The 21,121-nt window shown below is 40.6% G+C and overlaps 1 protein-coding gene and 1 pseudogene across 3 annotated transcripts in view; one reads left to right on the forward strand and one right to left on the reverse strand.

Moving 5' to 3' along the window:
• Window positions 1-21,121, forward strand: part of NEXN (nexilin F-actin binding protein) — a 51,554-nt gene continuing 30,433 nt past the window's right edge. Inside the window, exon 1 of one of the 3 annotated variants that reach the window (XM_030327084.1) lies at window positions 1-744. In XM_030327084.1, coding sequence (XP_030182944.1) covers window positions 577-744 — 168 coding nt within the window. In that variant the 5' untranslated portion in view covers window positions 1-576. Of the gene's footprint in view, window positions 745-1,167; window positions 1,251-21,121 lie in introns of those variants that run through there. The other 2 variants (XM_030327082.1, XM_030327081.1) reach the window with 2 other exon arrangements.
• LOC115522489 lies at window positions 7,088-7,253 on the reverse strand (annotated as a pseudogene).

Below are 21,121 nucleotides of genomic sequence, written 5' to 3' on the forward strand. Positions count from 1 at the left end.
CCCCTTCTCCTTCCACTTTTCTCTATCACCACTCTCTTTGGAGTTCAAGACGAAAGCCAAGAAAAAGACAGCCACAGCCAGACGAAGTGGTCCCCGGACTGCTGCCCTATGGTCTCAGCAACAAAGGAAAAATTGGTCAAAAGTCTTTCGTTGAAGACAAGGTGGTGGCTCGGCGGGCGGGTTAGAAGCCAGGACTGCAAGAGCCGCCGAGAGAAGTGAGCCCCAGGGCCAACAGGCTGTGGGTAGTGGGGAGCCGGCTCCAGCCTGTCTGTGAATCCCATTCCAACATCACTCCTTACCCACCGGGGAGGCCGCCTCCCGTGTCCGGTCCCTGCCGGGAGGTGGAGGCCAGAACCCCGGTGACAGGCTCGGCGACCCAGACTCGGGCGACCGGCAGGTTCTGGCGGAAAGTTGGCAGCCGCCGCCCCTCTCCAGTCTCCCTCCTCGACACTCCACCCCCCTCCGGGCGCTACGGCGGAGGTGGGGGTTGGGGGAACTGGCCTGGTGTTCTGGAACAGCTGCAGCCGGCGCTGGGCCCGCCTGGAATGCGGGAACAGGCTGCGCACCAGGACTTTTATGGAAACTTGCTGCTGGAGGCGGCGGCGGCGGCCAGAGGGCTCCCAGCGGCCGGAGCGGCGGCGGCAGCGGCCGGAGCGCCCAGACCCCTGCCCGCACCCAGGCGCAGGACGCGCACAGCCTCTCCGCGCGCGAGGAGGACACTCGCTGCTCGTCGGCTCCGGGCGGGTGAGAGCAGTCGGGGAACGTGGGGCGGGGGCGGCGGACACGGAGGTGTCGGGTCCCCCGCGGGGGCGGGGGCTGCGGGAAGACGCGCCCCGCCGCCGGGCTGAGCCGCAGCCCCCTGAGCGCGCGGGGCTGCGGCCAGCTGTGGCTGCGCGCCCGGCCCGGCCCGAGGGAGCCGCGTCCTGCGGACTCGGCGGGGTGCCGGCCCGGGTCTGCGCCTCTGGCGGCGCGAGCCGGCCTTGGGCTCTGGCGGCGGTTTCCTCGGCCCCGCTCCCCTGCTTTCAGCTCCGCCCGTGCCCTGTCGGCACGGAACTCGGGTGCTCGGGTGCCTTCCCTACTCCTGCAGGGAACGGCCCTCCGCGAGCGCAGTGGGTGCCAGTCCCCTCGCTCTCCCCTGGGGTCCAAGCAGGCTCCAAGTTCAGCGGCGTCACCCCCACCCACCACGTGCCCCCGGAGCGGTCTCCGTCGCCGCCAGAGATGCCTGCTGTTTTTAAGAGAAATCCTTTCTGGTGCGTCCCTGCGGAGGTTGGGGAGTAATATGTGATTTAACAGCCCATCAGCTACCCCCTCCCTCCAAAGTATTTTCTGGAGGCTATTTTGTCCGAGGTGGGATGTTGGGGTTGCGCAACTACAGTGGGAAGTTGGAGTGGATCACCTCTGTAGACCTCCCTTGTCCTCTCTTTTTTGAAAACGCCACGCCGTTCCAACTGTTTGTAAACTGTGAAACGCTCTACAGTGCTAAGAATTTACTGGCATTTGTAAAGAAAATAACGAAGTTGAGAGGTTATGATTATCGCAGTGGCTTCGAGACCTTCATTTTATATTTATTTGAGGACCATAACGCGAAACAAAGAGAGCTGGGGGGAGGGTGCGGTGGAGAGCGAGCGAGAACAAGGTAAAAATAGCATAAGGGTATGTCCTAACAAAATGTCTGTCCTTGGGAAAGAGGCAGGTAGAAAAAATGAAGTAAGCCATGAGAAATAGTTCCATGAGCAAAGCCATGGGAGCATCATTCATCAGCTAAATTTTGTTAATGAATTTGTGTAACGGGCCCATTGGCCTGCGAGTCACAGCATAACTATGTGTTGGGTAGTACGATTAGTAAACGTGAGTATTTATGCCATCTTAGTCACACGTCATTAAGTGAACCACATTATTCCCACCGCCCCCCCCCCCCCTTTACAGGTTGGATTACTGCCATAAGAAAACTCAAAATACACTAAGTCTTTGAAATTCTTCTGAGTTTTGAGGTGTGCCAAGGTGGAAAATGCATAATTAATCAAACTGAGGGACAGTTGTTTTTTTGAGATATGTTTAGTATACATGAACTTTGATTATTTAATACAACTAGTTATGATTCTTCCTCACAGCTGTTAGTCCTCTATTTTTGAAGATCTTTTATACTTTGGAATAATTTAAAGAAAAATGTGGGAAATTGTGTGTTTTATCTACAACAACTCCCTTAAGGAGCCCTAAGCAAAAACTACAACAAAATTCTTTTAAATCCGGTTTCCCTCAAATTGGCAAAATTCGGTTTTAATGGAAGATTCACACTTCAAAATCCCTTTTCAGCTGAATGTAGTGAAGAGCCATTTTTCTTGTTCACCTTCAATGGAATCTGTGCTATTTTTGAAAATTTGATATGTAAGACTGATCATTGTCAAAATGTGTGTCATCTCGAGATGACTATATTTAGCATCAACAAAGGAATGCGTTATCTAGGCTTTTGAACAGTATTTTTCCCCTGAAATTACACTTGAAGTATTTAGGTTAGGGTTCCATTTGTGAACAGAATGAAAACTGAGTATGTATATTTGGAAGAGATTAATTGGGGATTTAGATTGCTTCGAACCCAAGTGACCTGAAATGACATACTTCTTCATTTAGGAAAAAAGGATAAAACTTACCGTTATCTTCAAAACACCCTAAAGGCAAATAAAAGTATTGTTTAAATAAAAGCACATGCCTCTAAGAAGGAAAACAATGAAGTAAATGTAGAAAAGTATGTAGTAGGTGGGCAGATGTCTAAACATTTTTATGGGAGAGAGGACGCAGTATATTTTAGTATGTAAGGCATATACACACAAAATATCTTGGTAGCTGTTTTATAATTTAGAGGGAAAATGATCTCCAGCATTCTTAACAATTTCACACAGTTTTGTTCTTACTTAATCAATTTGTGGTCTATATCACCTGTGTAGGTTTTTTCATGTTCTCTTCTGGTTTTATAATTGGAAAATTACATATTATTTATATACACTTGGAATTATTATATTTTCTTTTTCTATTTAAGTATTCAGTGCATAGTTTGGCTGGACTTAACCATAGCGTAGACTTTCTACACTCTGTGATGAGTGGATTTTTACCCTGAAATCCAACTTATTTAACTTCTAGTAAAATTTGTGGGTTTTTTGTTCTAAACTTAATATAACCATATTTATGGTTAAAAATTATCAAGAATGGAGGGGCACCTGGGTGGCTCAGTATGTTAAGCTTCCGACTTCGGCTCAGGTCATGATCTCACCGTTGGTGGGTTCGAGCCCCACATCGGGCTTTGCTCTGACAGCACGGAGCCTGCTTTGGATTCTCTGTCTCCCCGTCTGTGCCCCTCTCCCACTCGTTCTCTGTCAAAAATAATGTAACGTTAAAAAATATCAGGAATGGAAAAGGGGACCTTCAAAATGTGGCACATGTATTGTTAGCATTTTGATGTACTTCCTTTTTCTATCAGTAGCGTTTTTTTTTTCTCCCTGCCCCTCCTTTTTTTTTTTTTTTTCTTCTTGTCATCTCCTGCCTTTTGCTGTCAGATTAGAAGACAGATTGCAGCTCCCTGGGCCACGTTTTGAGGTTGGTGAAATTTGACTTCCACCTTCCTTTCTGTGCCTCTTTCTTGTCCTTTCCTCCCCTTTGACTGGGCCTCCGCCTTTTAGGCCAAACTAGGCCTCCCTTTGTCTCTCCATTTTCTTAGTGCTGCCTGTTCATTTAGATCAGGGGCCACAAATTGGCAGCCAGAAGCCACTTACAGCCACAAACAGGCTTAAAAAATAAAACCTGGATTTCCAGCCTCTCTTGAAAAATTGGAGGATGTTGGCAAAACTGGGTCCTTTCTGCACCGCAACAATACCCTGGGACAAGTAGTTGCTTCCCCCTCAGGGTACACAGGCTGCTTTTGACATTGTCTCCTCCATTCCCTGTTGTTTTACAACCAGTCCTCATTCACTTACATTAACTGTCAATTAACACTACGTAACATTGACTTCCACTACTTTTACATTGCCTGACCCTAGACGCTTGAGTATGCTTGAGTCTTCTGATCTAAGTATGAGGGCAAGTCTGAAGCTATGATATGATGGGAAGTCTGGACCTGGCATTAGGAATCCGGACTTTAAGTGTAGATATATTTTGGTTAGCAATCCTTCTCTTAAATAATGTGATCATAGGAATGAGAAGAACAGGTTAACATTCACTGACACTAATTGCTAGTATCAATTTGAACTGGAAGGGGCAATGTATTGATAGCTAAAATGAGTAAAAAGATTTTAAGTGGTGGGATTTCAGAAAGCATAGGGTAGGTATTTCTGGGAACTCTTAAATAATCTTAATCCCTTCCCCTCCTGGAAATGTTTAGGAGAGTTTTTTGACCCCTAGAGATTGGCCATAAAGGGGAGTTAACTACTGTTCCTCTTCTGTCTTTCCATCCTCCCCTTCTTTGTAGGCAGGGCCTGGGGCTGCCCCTTCCCAGCTGTGTCCTTCATTTGAAAGGCCATTTCCACTTGCAGAGAAGGTGAGGAAGCCCATTCTCCTCCAGAGATTACCACATCCATGTGCTTTGGAAGCCAACTTCTGGTTTTTCAAGAGACCTAGTTTAATGTAAATACAGCCCATTTTACTTCGTTTTCTATTCATTCATGCATGCATTCTTACCAGCAGCCTTCTTTTGGGAGATGTTAATCTTAAGTTTTATTTGGGTTGACTTTGGATTAGACAATTTTCCTGTTCTCTTTGTCATTCATTCACTCCTCCAAATATGAGTTGAGTTTGTACTGTGTGTCCTAGTTGTATGAGATGCTAAGGATAAAGAATAGAGTAGAGCAGGGGCACCAGGGTGGCTCAGTCGGTTGAATATCTGACTTTGGCTCAGATCACGATCTCACGTTTGTGAGTTTAAGCCCTGTGTTGGGATCTGTGCTGACAGCTCAGAGCCTGGAACCTGCTTCAGATTCTGTGTCTGTCTCTCTCTCTCTGCCCCTCCCCTGCTCATGCTCTGTCAAAAATAAATAAACATTGGGGCGCCTGGGTGGCGCAGTCGGTTAAGCGTCCGACTTCAGCCAGGTCACGATCTCGCGGTCCGTGAGTTCGAGCCCCGCGTCAGGCTCTGGGCTGATGGCTCAGAGCCTGGAGCCTGTTTCCGATTCTGTGTCTCCCTCTCTCTCTGCCCCTCCCCCGTTCATGCTCTGTCTCTCGCTGTCCCAAAAATAAATAAACGTTGAAAAAAAAATTAAAAAAAATAAATAAATAAATAAACGTTAAAAAAAAAAAAAGAATAGAGCAGCATTCTTGCTTTTAAGGGTACTCCTAGCACAGTGATTGCCCTCTGAAAACTATCAAATACAGTCATATGAGTGCAAAGTATTATACTTTATTAATAGAGAAGAATGTCAAGGCAGGTTGAAAATAAGATTCTTTGTCACTAGTGAGGAATTGTTTATATTGGTAGGAAGAAAAAAATCTATTTCTAACAGATAAAATAGGATCTAATTTAACATTTTTGAATTGTGACAAGGCTTATCACAGGTTTTATAGTATTTTTAAAGTATAAAGTTATCATCTTTACTAAAGAAATGTAATAAAGTTGTATTTTGTAAATGTTTTTTATTTGAGAGAGAGAGAGCGCGTGAGGGCGCACAAGCGAAAGGAGAACAGAGAGAGAGGGAGACAGAGGATCCGAAGCAGGCTCTATGGTCCCGATGAGGGGCTCAAACTCATGAACCATGAGATCATGACCTGAGCGTAAGTCAGATGCTTAACCGACTGAGCCACCCAGGTGCCCCAAGTTATATTGTATTTAAGTATATATTTCTGGTGAAGTGAAAGATGATAAAATTTAGGCTCACATTTTATGAAGCTCAAAACAATGTTGTTGCTTGTTCTAAAGACTGTAAAGGGATAGGTTTTAACATTAATTGTAGTATATAGTTAAGTGTTCTAAAACCTTCTTAAAATTTGAGACAAATAATTTACTTGAGTTTAATGAAATGCAGATTTAAAGCTGTCAGTCGTGACAATTCTGTTCCTTGAGAAAGGAGATAACACATTAACACAATGTAACCATTATTATAAATGATAGCTAAGATTTAAAATTCTTTTCTTAAGGAGTACCTGGGTGGCTCAGTTGGTTGAGCATCTGACTCTTGGTTTTGGCTCAGGTCATGATCTTGTGGTTCATGGGTTTGAGCCCTGGGTCAGCCTCCGCACTGACAGAGCAGAGCCTGCTTGGGATTCTCTCTCTCTTCCTCTCTCCCTGCCCCTCCCCTGCTTGTGCGCTCGCTCTCTCTCTCTCTCTCTCTCTCTGAAAATAAATGAATAAACTTAAAAAAAAGTATTTTCGTGATTCCTGCATTATTTGCTATGTTGAAATTTTTTTTTTTTTTTTAGGTTTTTTTTTTTTTAATTTTTTTTTTCAACGTTTATTTATTTTTGGGACAGAGAGAGACAGAGCATGAACGGGGGAGGGGCAGAGAGAGAGGGAGACACAGAATCGGAAACAGGCTCCAGGCTCCGAGCCATCAGCCCAGAGCCTGACGCGGGGCTCGAACTCACGGACCGCGAGATCGTGACCTGGCTGAAGTCGGACGCTTAACCGACTGCGCCACCCAGGCGCCCCAGAAATATTTTAATTGAATATCTAAAAAAGTCAAGGAAAATTAATTTAGAAAACATAGAGGTCAAGCATAGATCGGATGAAATTCTAGAATAGAAACATTAGCATGAATATTTTTAGATCTGATGTACTTAATATTATATTCTACTATGAGATTTACATATTGTCTCACAGCTTGAGCTTCATACCTTAATACTCAACCTGGAAATTATTTTATAACAGCTCCAAATTATACTCTATTCTTGAAACACATTTTATCAGGCTATTAAGTCATTTTCAAAAGTGTCTTAAAGCCTGTCTCACTAATTGCTGTACCTGTTGATACCAATATTAGTATTACCCATCCAGCATATTATGTATATAAATATATACATGTGTATATATTTATATACATACACATATATTTCACATACTTTAAAATTAGATAAAAATGGAGAATGATAAAATAAGTAATGGAGTAACAGTCAAGAAACCTGCAGCTGAACATTTGCAACCTCAGATAAGTCACTGAGTCTCTTTGCCTCTTTTTCCATATGGTAAGTGAAGGGATTGGACTAAACGGTCTTTCAATTAGCAATAATTGTGCTTCGGATAACCCTCATTGGCTACGATCCTGCCACTGCACAAAGCTGATCTTTAAAGTCTTTGTATAATGAGCTCTAAAAATCCTGGTTTTTTTTTTTAATACTTATTTTTTTATTTTGAGAGAGCATGCACACAGGAGTGAGTGCAGGGGGGAGGGGGGAGAGAGAGAGAGAGAAAGAGAGAAAGAGAGAATGAATATCCCAAGCAGGCTCTGTCCATGCTGTCAACAAGGGGCTCGATCACACTCACTGTGAGATCATGGCCTGAGCCAAAATCCAGATTCAGATGCTTAACCCACTGAGCCACCCAGGATTAAAATCCATGTCATTCTGACAGGTAGTAAAACCTATTTAAAACTGAGCTCATTTTCTGACTCCTTAAACGTATTTTCAGATTTAATCTCAATTAATGGTAACTCTGTCTACTCATTTGCTCAAACTAGAAACTTCGAGCTAATTCTTCACAGTATTCCTTGCCTCTCCTCTCCCTCTCCAAATCTAAGTGGCCAAAGCTCTTGCAGTAGTGGCCCCACTACAAGGTAAGTTCCCTGGAAGCAGGGACTTTGTCTTTTGGTTCACTTTCATCTCTCACAGCCTAGGACAGTGCCTGGCATATAGTAGGAGCTTAATGAACACGTATTAAATAAGGGCATGAATGGGTCACTATGTCCTGTCAGTTCCACTGCTAAAATGTCTCTTCCAGTTTTTGATTTGTAATGCCACTGTCTTAATTCAGGTGTTCTCTTGCCGGGACCACTGTATTTGTCCTCTTCCGTGTACCTCAGTTTTCTGCATGGCTGTCAGAGTGCTTTTTCTTTCTAGACTATGTATCCAATTCACATTCTTGCTTTAAAACAATCCCTTTCTAGATCCTCATTGCCTATAGGATCAAGTCTAAACTTTCTTAATATGACATTTAGGAATGTTCTCAGTCTGTGCCCCGCCTGTTTTTCTAGTTTCACCATATATTTGCTGGGTAACTTATAGTTCCCCAAATTTGCAACAGGTCATCAGGCAATTGGTGTTTTTGTTCTTGTTGCTTCTTTTGTCTGAATGTGTGAAATTCTATTTATCTTCTCCTATTTCTCTTTCAAGGTCTAAATCAAATGTCACTATCTCTGTGTAATGTTCCTTAGTCCCAAGTCCCTCCTTTATCCCACCATTGTCTTTTCCACAACTTTTCCATGTTTCTCCAGCCCTGTGTATATACTGCTATTATAGCACTTAATATGTTGTGCATTAACTAGTTGCGGTCCCATCTATTTCTTCCAACAAAGCTATTTGATTTCAAAGGCTGTTTCATACAGCCTTTGCCAGGCATAGTGTCTAGTATCCCATTGCCAGGCATAATGTCTAGTACAAAGTACGTTCTCCTTCTCACAAAAATACTGTATCGTTAATACAGACCATATATGTCAAATTCGGAGAAAAATGCAACCTTTTTGATAAATCCTATCATAATATGCTATAGGCTATGGTAGTATTGTGATACTCCCTCTGAAACCTATGATGAATACTTAGCTGTCTTAATTTAACATGAATGATTAATATGCTAGACTGACATCATTAAATCCCTTCATCATCCCAGCCTTCTTTATTATGAGCAAGCTCTTGTTGATGAGCTACATGTTTAACCTTGTCCTTTAGTGTTTTCTCTCTACTCATTCTTGATAACAATTCATCTGGCTTGCCTGAGATCTTTAACACAACAGTGCAGCGAGGCTGAATTGTTGTGTTGCTGCTGCCCCCTTAAGGTGGCCAAAGACACTGCATTGCCTGAGCAAGCGGAAGAAAAGTCACTTAATAGGTTAGATTAGGAAAAGACTGTGAGATTCCCAAAATCCTTTGGTATTCAGGTTACTGAGTATAGGAATTAAGTTATTAAAACAACTTCATTTAGCATTCTAAAACAGTGAGGGGGTACTCAGTCCAACTACTCCCTTTGTAGAAAGAACTAACGTGAGTTGATAGAACATTCTTTCCTGTAATTCAGCAAATCTCAGAATGTGGTTTTAGAATTCCTGGGAATATCCAACACCCTTTAGGGGCCCATAAAGTTCTTCCTTTTTCAATTATGCATCTGTATGAGGCCATATCTTTATTTTTTGAGGCCATATCTTTAATACTTCAATCAAAACATGTCACAATAGTTCAAATGCAGAAGAAGGTATGAGAATGTACCTTTTATTAAGCCAGAATTAGAGATGTGCAAAAAATGTAAAACAATGCCACTCTTACTATTTTTATTCTGAAAAATAGTTACTTTCATAAAATGTGTGTGTTGATATGTAATGGGTTTGTTATTATTTGAAAGGACTCTCTTGGGAAGACTTTGAAGTAACCAGTCCAAAAAAAATTGTAAGTTCTTATTTGATGACATTATTAATAAAATTAAGTTACATATATAAATAAAATGTAAGGATTTTTTTAATGTTTATTTTTGAGAGACAGAGCATGAGCAAGAGAGGGGCAGAATGAGAGGGAGACACAGAATCTGAAGCAGGCTCCCAGCTCTGAGCTGTCAGCACAGAGCCCAATATAGGGCTCTGACCTCAACGCAAGATTGTGAACTGAGTGGACATCAGATGCTTACCCTCTTAACTGACTGAGCCACCCAGGTATCCCAGATATAAGGATTTTTTTTTAAGCTACAGTACATCGCAGAAAAGACCTGGAGCCTCTACACTGAACAAAGGATGAGAGTAGAGGGTTTTAATTTTCAATATTTTAAATATCTATAGATAAAATCCATACAGAAGCTCTCTAAGGCTTCTCAATAATAGATCCAGACATTAGTCCTAAACTCAAAAAGTTCTAAAACCACTCCTCTAATTTATAGCCTTTCTTCTACTGGAGGCATTTTTCTTTAACATCAGAAAACTTATTTTTATATGCGTTCCCACACTTTCAGATGTTATTTAAATGAATCATTTTCTAACTAAAATTGTTAGCCTTGTTATATCGGTAATTAGCTTTCATCCCATCTACACTGTGAGCTCCATAAAAAGATAGATTTTATTCATCTTTGTATATGTAGTGCCTTACACTGCATCTAGCACATTGCAGAAAGATGTTCAATAACTTTTTAAACAAAAAATATTTTAATGTTTATTTATTATTGAGAAAGAGAGCATGAGCATAGGAGGGGCAGAGAGAGGGGGAGACACAGAATCCGAAGCAGGCTCCAGGGTCCAAGCTGTCAGCACAGAGCCCGGCACAGGGCTCGAACTCATAAACCATGAGATCATGACCTGAGCCAGGGCCAGAAGCTTAACCGACTGAGCCACGCAGACACCCCAGAAAGATGTTCAATAACTTTCTTGAGCGAATGAATATTCATTTCAGCTAATTCCATCTTTTCCCATTTATTTGTAATTCTATCACACTCATAACCTCTAAATCTAGGAAATAACATGTGTAAACCACCTACTGTGTGGCCCCATAATAGGGATTCAGTTGTTAGTTTCGGCTCTTCTCCTTCATTCAGTGTAGAGACTCCAAGTCTTTCCTGCGATGTATTGTAGCTTTAAAAAAATCCTTACATTTTATTTGTATATGTAACTTAATTTTATTAATGATTTAATCAACTGAGAATGTAGTGATTTTCTTTAAGTAGTTACTTTAAAGTCTTCCCAAGAGAGAATAAAAGGCAAGTGTTATTCTGGGCCTAATTCTGAGGGAACAGGAGGATGTACTCTGTGGTGCCTAGGATGTAGTGATTTCAGCTGAAGTAGGGTTTAAAACATCAGAAAAGTGTCATCACTTATGTGTCCTGCTGCACTGGTATAACAAATAAACAGATTTTGTATTGCTGAGGACAATGGAAAAAGCAGGTGATTTTTGAAGCTTTTTGATGGTTATGTGAGAGTGCATTATATTAGTCTAATTTTGCAGATGTCTGCAATGTTTTATAATAAAAAGTTAAAGTAGATTAGACTGATATTTCTTAGATGTGTGTGTGTGTGTGGGGGGGTGTTTAACAATATAAAAAATTTAAAAGTTTAAGTGCCAGATACACCTAGAAACCTAAGCACATTTAGAGGTGTCAGAGAATGAAGGAGAGCAAACATTCATGCTTAGTTAGGGCTTAGTGGAGAAAATCACCATTTCTATTATGATTAGTTTGGGAAAGTACTTCATTGGTTAAAAAAAAAAAAATGTGGCTTAAGAATTGTCTTGGAAGGGAGCGCCTGGGTGGCTCAGTCAGTTGAGTGTCAGACTCTTGATTTCTGCTTGGGTCATGATCCTGGGGTTGTGGGATTGAACCGTGTGTCAGGCTCCACGCTGAATGTGGAGCCTGCTTGGAATTCTCTCTCTCCCTCTGCCCCTCTCCCCTGCTCTCTTCCTCTCAAAAAAAAAAAAAAATCGTCTTGGAAGGGGGTGCCTGGCACCTGACTGGCTCAGTCGGGAGGAGCGTGTGACTCTTGATCTCAGGGTTGTGAGTTTGAGCCCCGCGTTGGGTATAGAAATTTTATCTTGGAGGTGGAAATAGGCTATTGACTAAATTTGTTAGGTGGGAGGTTGAAGGAATGGGAAAAGATAAGGGAAACCAGGTCTGAGGAAGCCTGCAGAAGACCTACAGACCCAGATGAGAATTTTAATTCTGATCTGTGATGCACTGTGCAGGTAATGTTCTCAGAGCTGGAGTGACGGACCAGAGTTAAGGAGCACAGAGGGGCAGGGGATGCAGTAGTTGAGGAGGCAGCCTGGTGAGCCTGATGAAAACACAAAGAATGGCAAACTGTTATCCTATTATAAATCAAAGGAATCATGGCTAGAAGTTACTACAGAACATTTTAAACCTCATTTTACTAATAATGTATACTTAAAATCATTATTCTGATAATATGTATCAATTAAGAACTTTAAAGAAACCACATTAAAAGAGCTTCCCTGTAGAAACTGAGGTAACTTTATGTACTCACCACACTTGAATTCTAGTACCTCTTGAAAAAATTTGATAATTCAAAAATGTTTATCAGGTTTCTGAGGAAGGGAAAACTGTTAAAGTGAGTACTTTTAATTTTGTAGGTTTTTTTTTATCCATTTTGAAAGAGAGAGAGTAGGTGAGGGGCAGAGAGAGAGAGAATCCCAAGCAGGCCCTGTGTCACCAGCACAGAGCCCGACAGGGGGCTCAAACCCACCAACTGAGATCATGACCTGAGTTAAAGAGTTGAATGCCCAATTGATGGAACCACCCAGGCACCCCTCATTTTGTAGGCTTACTAAAATGACAGTGATACATGTGAATACTAAATATATGAATACTTTTAGCTACGTAATTATATGTAGTTAAAGGAGGGCCTGGGGTCTCTGCTCTAAATAAAACTGCAAATTCCACGAGTTTTTTAAAAATATTTTTAATTAATTTATTTATTTATTTTTATTTTTATTTTTTTTATTTATTTTTGGGACAGAGAGAGACAGAGCATGAACGGGGGAGGGGCAGAGAGAGAGGGAGACACAGAATCGGAAACAGGCTCCAGGCTCTGAGCCATCAGCCCAGAGCCTGACGCGGGTCTCGAACTCCCGGACCGCGAGATCGTGACCTGGCTGAAGTCGGACGCTTAACCGACTGCGCCACCCAGGCGCCCCAAAATATTTTTTATTTTTGAAAGAGGGAGAGCGTGTATGCACACGAGAGGGGGAGGGGCAGACGGGGTAGGAGACAGAGGATGTGAAGTGGGCTTTGCGCTGTCAGCACAGAGCCCGATGCAGGGCTTGAACTCATGAATAGTGAGATCATGACTGGAGCTGAAATCAAATGCTCAACTAACTGAGACACCCCAAATTCCACACAAGTTTATAGGCTAGTAGGGGAAATGTTGACTAATAGCATATAAAAAGCATGAAAGTGGGAGGCAATAATCAATGAGTCTAAGATTGAGTGGATATTTGGAATATGAGAGTATGTTCCCAAAAGATTAATTTGAAAATCTTCTGTAAATGTCCAAGAGCAGATTTTAAAATAAGTACAGACAGTTCATTAAGAAAATAAAAGTTGGGTCAAAGGGATGGGATGTTTTAGACTTCTCAGTTTTGATGATTACTATATGTATATTGAAAATCTTTCCATGATGCCTTTTGGAGTTTATTTTACATTATAATTTATTTATAGGCATTGAGGTAGGCACTGGAAAGGAACCAATCCACGGTAATCTGGGAAAGGAGCATAAAGTCTATCAGATGTGCAGGTCAAAGTCTGGGTGGAATTAAGAGAAGTGCAAAAAGTAGTCTGAGAATATAAGTCATTATCTTAGGCATCTGACTGGAAGGTTGGGGTATGGTGTATGCTTCCTTTCAATTCTGTATCAGATGATTGATGTTAGAACCCCACCTGTGTTTGTAGATAGTAAAGCAGACTGGACCATTAAAAATCCTGTTCCAAGGCTTTTGTTGAAAGTTTTGGCCAAGAGACTATTAACAGCATGAAAATTGGGAGAACGTCTGTCTATTCAATGTTGTATTTCTCAATACTTAGCAGAGTGCCTGGCACGTAGCAGATGCTTAATAAGTATTTGTGTAATAAATAGTGTATTCTATTTATATTGTATTCCATTATTGTATAATGAAAATCATAATGATAGTGATGAGAACAGTAATCTTTAACTGTTTATAAAGTGCTTCACCTTGGAGTTGGCAGGATTTACCTATCAGCAAACAATTATTATGTAGGTCTATGCTGGGCAAATGCCATGGGCTGTGGATACAGTAGTGCATAAATTACAGTCTCTACTGTCAAAGAGCTCACATTCTAGTAGAAGAGGTATTCAAGAAACTTCATTACCATACATTGTGGTAAATGATACAGTCAATGTAAGTATGGAGGTGATATGGAAACACACACAGGAGAAGCACGTAATCCAGTCTTGTGGAGTTGAGGAAAACTTCTTGGAGAAAAGTGACTAAGTACTAAAGGATGAGTAGGAGTTAGCTAAGAGGTAAGGGAATGGGCAGAACATTAAGCCAAGGGAGGTAGCTGTGCAAAGGCTTGAGGTGTGTCAATATTTCAGTGTGAGTGATAGGGTGGGAGGAAGGTGTGACAGAGATGAAGCTAACGAGGCAATTTAAAGGGCCAAAGTGTATCACTGAAGGAAAAGTTTAGAGTAAGAAGAAAAGGGCAAAGACTGAAACATGGGCAAACAACACCGAAGAGGTGGAGAGAGGCAGAGAAGTCCTCAGAGGAGACAGAAGGAATGGTTAGAGACACGAAAGAACAGGGAGAGAATGGTGTCATGGAGCTGAGTGAAAAGGATTTCAGAATGAAGGAGTGGCTGAGAATGTCAGGTGTAGTAGTGACATTCTGAAGGAGAGAACTGTACATTTTATGGGCAATATAATGAGAAATATAATGAGAAAATGAGAAAAGCATTATTCCTATTTTATATATATTATATATATCAACTTCAGTTTATATACAACTGTATATAATATTAATTATATAATATATAATAATTATATAATTAATAATTATATTTTATAGAATAATATATAACTTATATGTTATATATAACATCTATAATCATAACTTGCATAAATATATAAAAACTTATAAATATAACTTATATAATTATATAACATATATAATATATACATATTATATATATAGTTTTATATAAACTGAAATTGAGAGAAGTAAACTGGTTTGCCCAAGACCATACATCTAATAAACAACCCAAACAGAAACCCTAGTAGAAGTTTTCTGGTTCTAACTCCAATCTTCCTCCATCATCACAGTCTTCTTAATGTGCTTAGAAAATAAACAATTAACTGAGAAGTTGTCATCAGAATATATTTATAATCCTGAATATTTTGCTACAAAATCCTTAAACAACAAAAGCTCTAGTAGAATATTTTGGAAGACTTCAAAATATATTTGTATTACCCTTTTATTAAATGTAAAAATACACAGGCCTGCTTCCGATTCTGTGTCTCCTTCTCTCTCTGCCCCTCCCCCCTTCATGCTCTGTCTCTCTCTGTCTCAAAAATAAATAAATGTTAAAAAAAAATTAAAAAAAAATTATGACAAGATTGAATTTGTATATGTAACTTTAAAAACTGAAGTGTAAATAACATACAGTGTTATTTTAGTTTCAGGTATACAACATACTGATTCAACAATTCTATTCATTACTCAGTGCTTGCCATGATAAGTGTAGTCACTATCTGTCACCATACAATGTTATACGGTATTATTTATTATATTCCCTATGCATTGCTTTTCGTCTCTGTGACTTAGTTATTTTATAACTGGGAGTTTGTACTTCTTAATTCCCTTTATGTATTTGGCCCATCCTTCCATCTGCCTTCCCTCTGGCAACCACTGGTTCTCTCCTTTTAAGAGTTTATTGGAGGGGCGCCTGGGTGTCTCAGTTGAGCATCCGACTTCGGCTCAGGTCATGACCTCACAGTTCCTGAGTTCGAGCCCCGTGTTGGGCTCTGTGCTGACAGCTCAGAGCCTGGAGCCTGCTTCGGATTCTGTGTCTTCCTCTCTCTGCCCCTAACCCACTCGCATTCTGTCTCTGTCTCTCTCAAAAATAAATAAACATTAAAAAAAAATAAGAGTTTATTGGATTTGTGTCCTTACTCGTTTGTTTTTTAGGTTCTACATATAAATGAAATCATAAGCTATTTGTCTTTCTCTGACTTATTTCACTTAGCATAATATCCTGTAAACTCATCCATGTTGTTGCTGATGGCAAGATGTCATTCTTTATGTTTGAGCAATATTGTGTGTGTGTGTGTGTGTGTGTGTGTGTGTGTGTGTGTGTATCTTCACATCTTTATCCATTCATCCATTGATGAATACTTAGGCTGCTCCCATATCTTGGCTATTGTAAATAATGCTGCAATAAACATAGGGGTGCATATGTCATTTTGAATTAGTGTTTTTGTCTTCTTTGGATTAAATACCTAGTAGTGGAGTTACTAGTTCATATGGCAATTCTGTTTTTAACTTCTCTGAGGAACCTCCATACCATTTTTCCACAGTGGCTGCACCAATTTCCAATTCCACCAACAGTGTATTAGGGTTCTGTTTTCTCTGCTTCCCTGTCAACATTTGTGTTTTTTTTGTCCTTTTGATACTTAGTCATTCTGACTGGTGTGAGGGTATATCTCACTGTGGTTTTGATTTGTATTTCCCTGATGATTAGTGATGTTGAACATCTTTTCATATGTCTGTTGACCCTCTATACATCTTCTTTGAAAAAAAAGTCTATTTGGGTCTTCTGCCCATCTTTCAATTGGATTGTTTTTGTTTTGTTTGGTGTTGAGTTGTAGAAATTCTTTATATATTTTGAATTTTTTTATTACGTTTCTTTATTTTTGAGAGGCAGAGAGAGACAGAGCATGACTGGGGAAGGGGCAGAGAGAGAGGGAGACACAGAATCCGAAGTAGGCTCCAGGCTCTGAGCTGTCAGCACAGAGCCCGATGTGGGGCTCGAACTCAGGAACTGTGAGATCATGACCTGAGCGGAAGTCAGATGCTTAACCGACTGAGCCAACCAGGCTCTCCTGTTCTTTGTATATTTTGGACATTAACCTCTTATCAGATATCTCATTTGTAAATATCTTCTCCCATTCAGCAAGTTGCCTTTCTGTTTTGTTGATGGTTTCCTTTGCTGTGTTTCCTTTGTTATTTTGGTGTTGTCCCAATAGTTTATTTTTGCTTTGGTTTCCCTTGCCTGAGGAGGCATATCCATAAATATGTTGTTAAGGGAGATGTCCAAGAGATTACTGCTTGTGTTTCCTTCCAGGAGTTTTATGGTTTCAGGTCTCACATTTAGGGCTTCAGTCCATTTTGAGTTTATTTTTGTGTGTGGTGTAAGAAAGTCCAGTTTTATTCTTTCGCATGTAGCTGTCAGTCCCAACACCATTTATTGAAAAGACTGTCTTTTCCCCATTGTATAATCTTGCCTCCTTTGTTGTAAATTAATTGACCATGTAAGTGTGGCTTTATTTCTGGGCTCTCCTGTTGATTCACATGTCTCTTTTTGTGCCGGTACCGTGCTATTTTGATTACCACAGCTTTGTAGTATATCTTGAAATCTGGGATTGTGATACCTCCATCTTTGTTCCTCTTTCTCAAGATTGCTTTGGCTATTTGAGGTCTTTTGTGGTTCCATACAAATTTTAGAACTATTTTTTCTAGTTCTGTGAAAAATACTATTGGGTATCTTTTTAAAAAAGATATTTATTTATTTCTGAGAGAGCATGAGCAGGGGAGGGACAGAGAGGCAGGGAGAGAGAATCCTAAGCGGGCTCTTGGCTGACAGTAGACAGCCCGATGCAGGGCTTGAACCCAAGAACTAGGAGATCATAACCCAAGCTGCAGTCAGACACTTAATCAAATGAGCCACCCAAGTACTCCTGCTTGGTGTCTTGAGAGAGACTGCATTAAATCTGTAGATTGCTTTGGGTATGTTTTGGATGTTTTAATGATACTAATTCTTCCAGTGCATGAGCATGATACATCTTTCCATTTGTTTGTGTTGTTCTCTATTTCTTTCATCAATATCTTACAGTTTTCAGAGTTTTCACCATACTGAAAAATTAACCTCTGGGTTAAATTTATTCCTAGGTATTTTATTCTCTTTGGTGCAATTTTAAATGGGATTGTTCTCTTAATTTTTCTGCTACTTCATTATTGTATAGAAATGCAACAGATTTCTGTATATTAATGGTCTGGAATTTTTATATCATAATACACATTGCACCACATAATTAAGATCATTTGCATATTAAGCAGCTATTATTTAGTCTAAGACGTGGTCTCTAGTTGGCTGATATATGAGAGGGAGGCAGTTTGGGCAGAGTCACAGGTCATTATGCCCTTGAAGGAAGGGCATGAGTAGTTAGGGTATTGTGGAGTGAGGGTGCAGAGGGGGTGGTAGGAGACAGGAAGGAGAGGATTTAAGGAAACTGAAAACTTTCAGCTGCAATTTAGAGAGCATGATGATCCATTCCTTGACTTAAATGTCAGTACTGTTGACTCCCTTCCACAGGAACGTCCTTGATGGATTTATGGTTCAGTGTTGAGATTCACTAAAATGTGTGATATTCAAATAATTTTTGAACATTTCAGTGTCCATGTCGTGACTTTGTTGGAACATATATACTTTAAAAAGCCTTCATAAAACCAGAATTCTCACTGTCATTATACAATTAAGAGGGAATTTGGCTTATTCTAGGAGTACTGTTAGATAATGTTCTGTTAGATAAATTCAGAAGCCTTCTATACTCTTGACAGTTGGGCAGAATTTTGGGATAGGTCAGTGTGTTCCTTAAGACAATGCCATACATGTGAATATTGTTACTTGATTCTTCACTGTCATTAATTACAGCAATAGAAGTGCTACCTGCATGTTGCTGACTTGGGCACTTTGAAAATCAGAGAAAACAGCACCTGACTTTCACAGCACATGTGAATGAATTCACTAAATGAATTCTAAACACAGCCAGCTGAGATAACTGCATTTCATTCAGTATTTGAGAATCATTTAATAACCTAACTCTGTGTTCTCCTTAATGCCAAGTAATTCTAAGAGAATAATTGCTAGCACATATTAGTTTATTTTTTAAAACTTTTTTTTTAATGTTTATTTCTGAGACAGACAGAGCATGAGTGGGGGAGGGGCAGAGAGAGAGGGAAACGCAGAATCCGAAGCAGGCTCCAGGCTCTGAGCTGTCAGCACAGAGCCGGACGCAGGGCTCAAACTCATGAGCTGTGAGATCATGACCTGAGCCAAAGTTGGACGCTCAACTGACTGAGACACCCAGGTGCCCCATATTAGTTTAGAAGGAAATAAACTTCCTTAAATAAAAACTGTGCTCACGTGGGACAAAATACCCTGTTCTACTGCCCATTGCTGGCTAAAAACTACAATTTCACTAAATGTAGAGAATACTTTGTCATGTCTTTTGAGCTTCCAATATATTTCTGCTGCTCAGAATTATGGTTCTCAAATAATTCGATTAAAGGATCTTTTGATTACACTAGTCGGTTAGGCATTATAAGCTGGTTGGTATTCCCCTTGCCCCACCACACATGCCAGTTGCACTGTTTTTTTTGCATCAGTATAACACAGTAAGAATGCAGACCCCGTAGTCGAACTGCCTGCTTTTATCCTGTGTCCAACACCACTCATTAGTTGTGTGGTCTTAAACAGGTCACTTTTTTTTTTTTTTAATGTTTATTTTTGAGAGTGTGCATGTATGTGCGCGAAGTGGGGGAGGGGCAAGGAGAGGGTGGAACAGGATCTAAAGCAGGTTTTGTGCTGACAGCAGAGAGCCCAGTGTGGGAGCGGGACGCAGAGCCCAAACTCATGAACTGTGAGATCATGCCCCAAGCCCAAGTCGTAGGCTTAACCAACTGAGCCACCCAGGAGCCCCCTTGGTTACTTAACTTTCTAAGTCTTTGTTTTTCTTAAAAAAATTTTTTAATGTTTATTCTTGAGAGAGAGGGAGAAAGAGCATGAGTGGGGGAGGGGCAGAAAGAGGGAGAGACACAGAATCCGAAGCAGGCTCCAGGCTCCAAGCTGTCAATACAGAGCCTGACATGGAGTTCAAACCCGTGGGAACCAGAAGATCATGACCTGAGCTGAAGTCAGATGCTTAACCCACTGAGCCACCCACGTGCCCCTAGGTCTCTGTTTTTCCATCTGTAACAATTTACAGACTTCACATCTGTAAACTCAAAATACATTATTCTCATCTTAATATTTTAAGAATTTAAAATTACTGGGCTTGGAAATTTTGAGAGAGAGCTTGATAATAATCTTTACCGTAAAGGGCTATTGAGGGGATTAAATGAAATAATGCTTGTTAAACACTTGGCACATTACCTGGCATACAATAAAGGCTCCATAAATGTTAGCTTGGATTATTATCATTCATATGTGATCAAAGGATGTGTTAGTGAAATAGTTGTTTTCTTTTTAGTATTTTTTTAGGTTTATTTATTCTTAGAGACAGGGAGACAGCATGAGCAGGGGAGGAGCAGACAGAGAGGGAGACACAGAATCCAAAGCAGGCTCCAGGTTCTGAACTGTCAGCACAGAGCCCAACGTGGGGCTGGAACTCACGGACTGTGAAATCATGACCTGAGCCAAAGTCGGACACTTAACTGACTGAGCCACCCAGGTGCCCTGAGATAATTGGTTTGTTTGTTTTTTAAATTTTTTTTTTCAACGTTTATTTATTTTTGGGACAGAGAGAGACAGAGCATGAACGGGGAGGGGCAGAGAGAGAGGGAGACACAGAATCGGAAACAGGCTCCAGGCTCTGAGCCATCAGCCCAGAGCCTGACGCGGGGCTCGAACTCACGGACCGCGAGATCGTGACCTGGCTGAAGTCGGACGCTTAACCGACTGCGCCACCCAGGCGCCCCCTCCCCCCCCCCCCGAGATAATTGGTTTTAATAAGACATTACAATCAATGACTGTGGAACAGAGTTCTTTCTTGTGAAGTCAATGAACCTAACATAGTCAAATTCATACCTTTAACTTTAGCACAGAAAGACAACTGAGTTAGCAATTAGAATGTAATATTGTTTCTACCAGGAATTAAAAAAATTCCTTTAAAAAATTATAAAGGAATCCAATAGATATTTGCCTGCTTGATTTTGAATTTTTTCTCTGAATTTTTTTCATATCTCTATAAAACTAGAAATATGAGTCCTATTGGTTTGTAACCTACATCTTAAAAGACAATTCTATAAGACAAAAAGCTAACAAACTTAGTTTGCTACAACTTTTTTTATCCTCAAAATGCAGAACAGCGAACTCAGCAAAAGATTGTCTGCTCATATTTTAATTAAAAAAGTTAAAGTTAGTACTATTCAGATTTTCACAGACTTTCAGAATGAGAGCTCAGAGTACTGAAATGACATTTAAAAAACGATTTTAACTGGTTT

This window comes from Lynx canadensis, chromosome C1 (genome assembly GCF_007474595.2).
Source record: "Lynx canadensis isolate LIC74 chromosome C1, mLynCan4.pri.v2, whole genome shotgun sequence".
NCBI classification, from domain to species: domain Eukaryota; kingdom Metazoa; phylum Chordata; class Mammalia; order Carnivora; family Felidae; genus Lynx; species Lynx canadensis.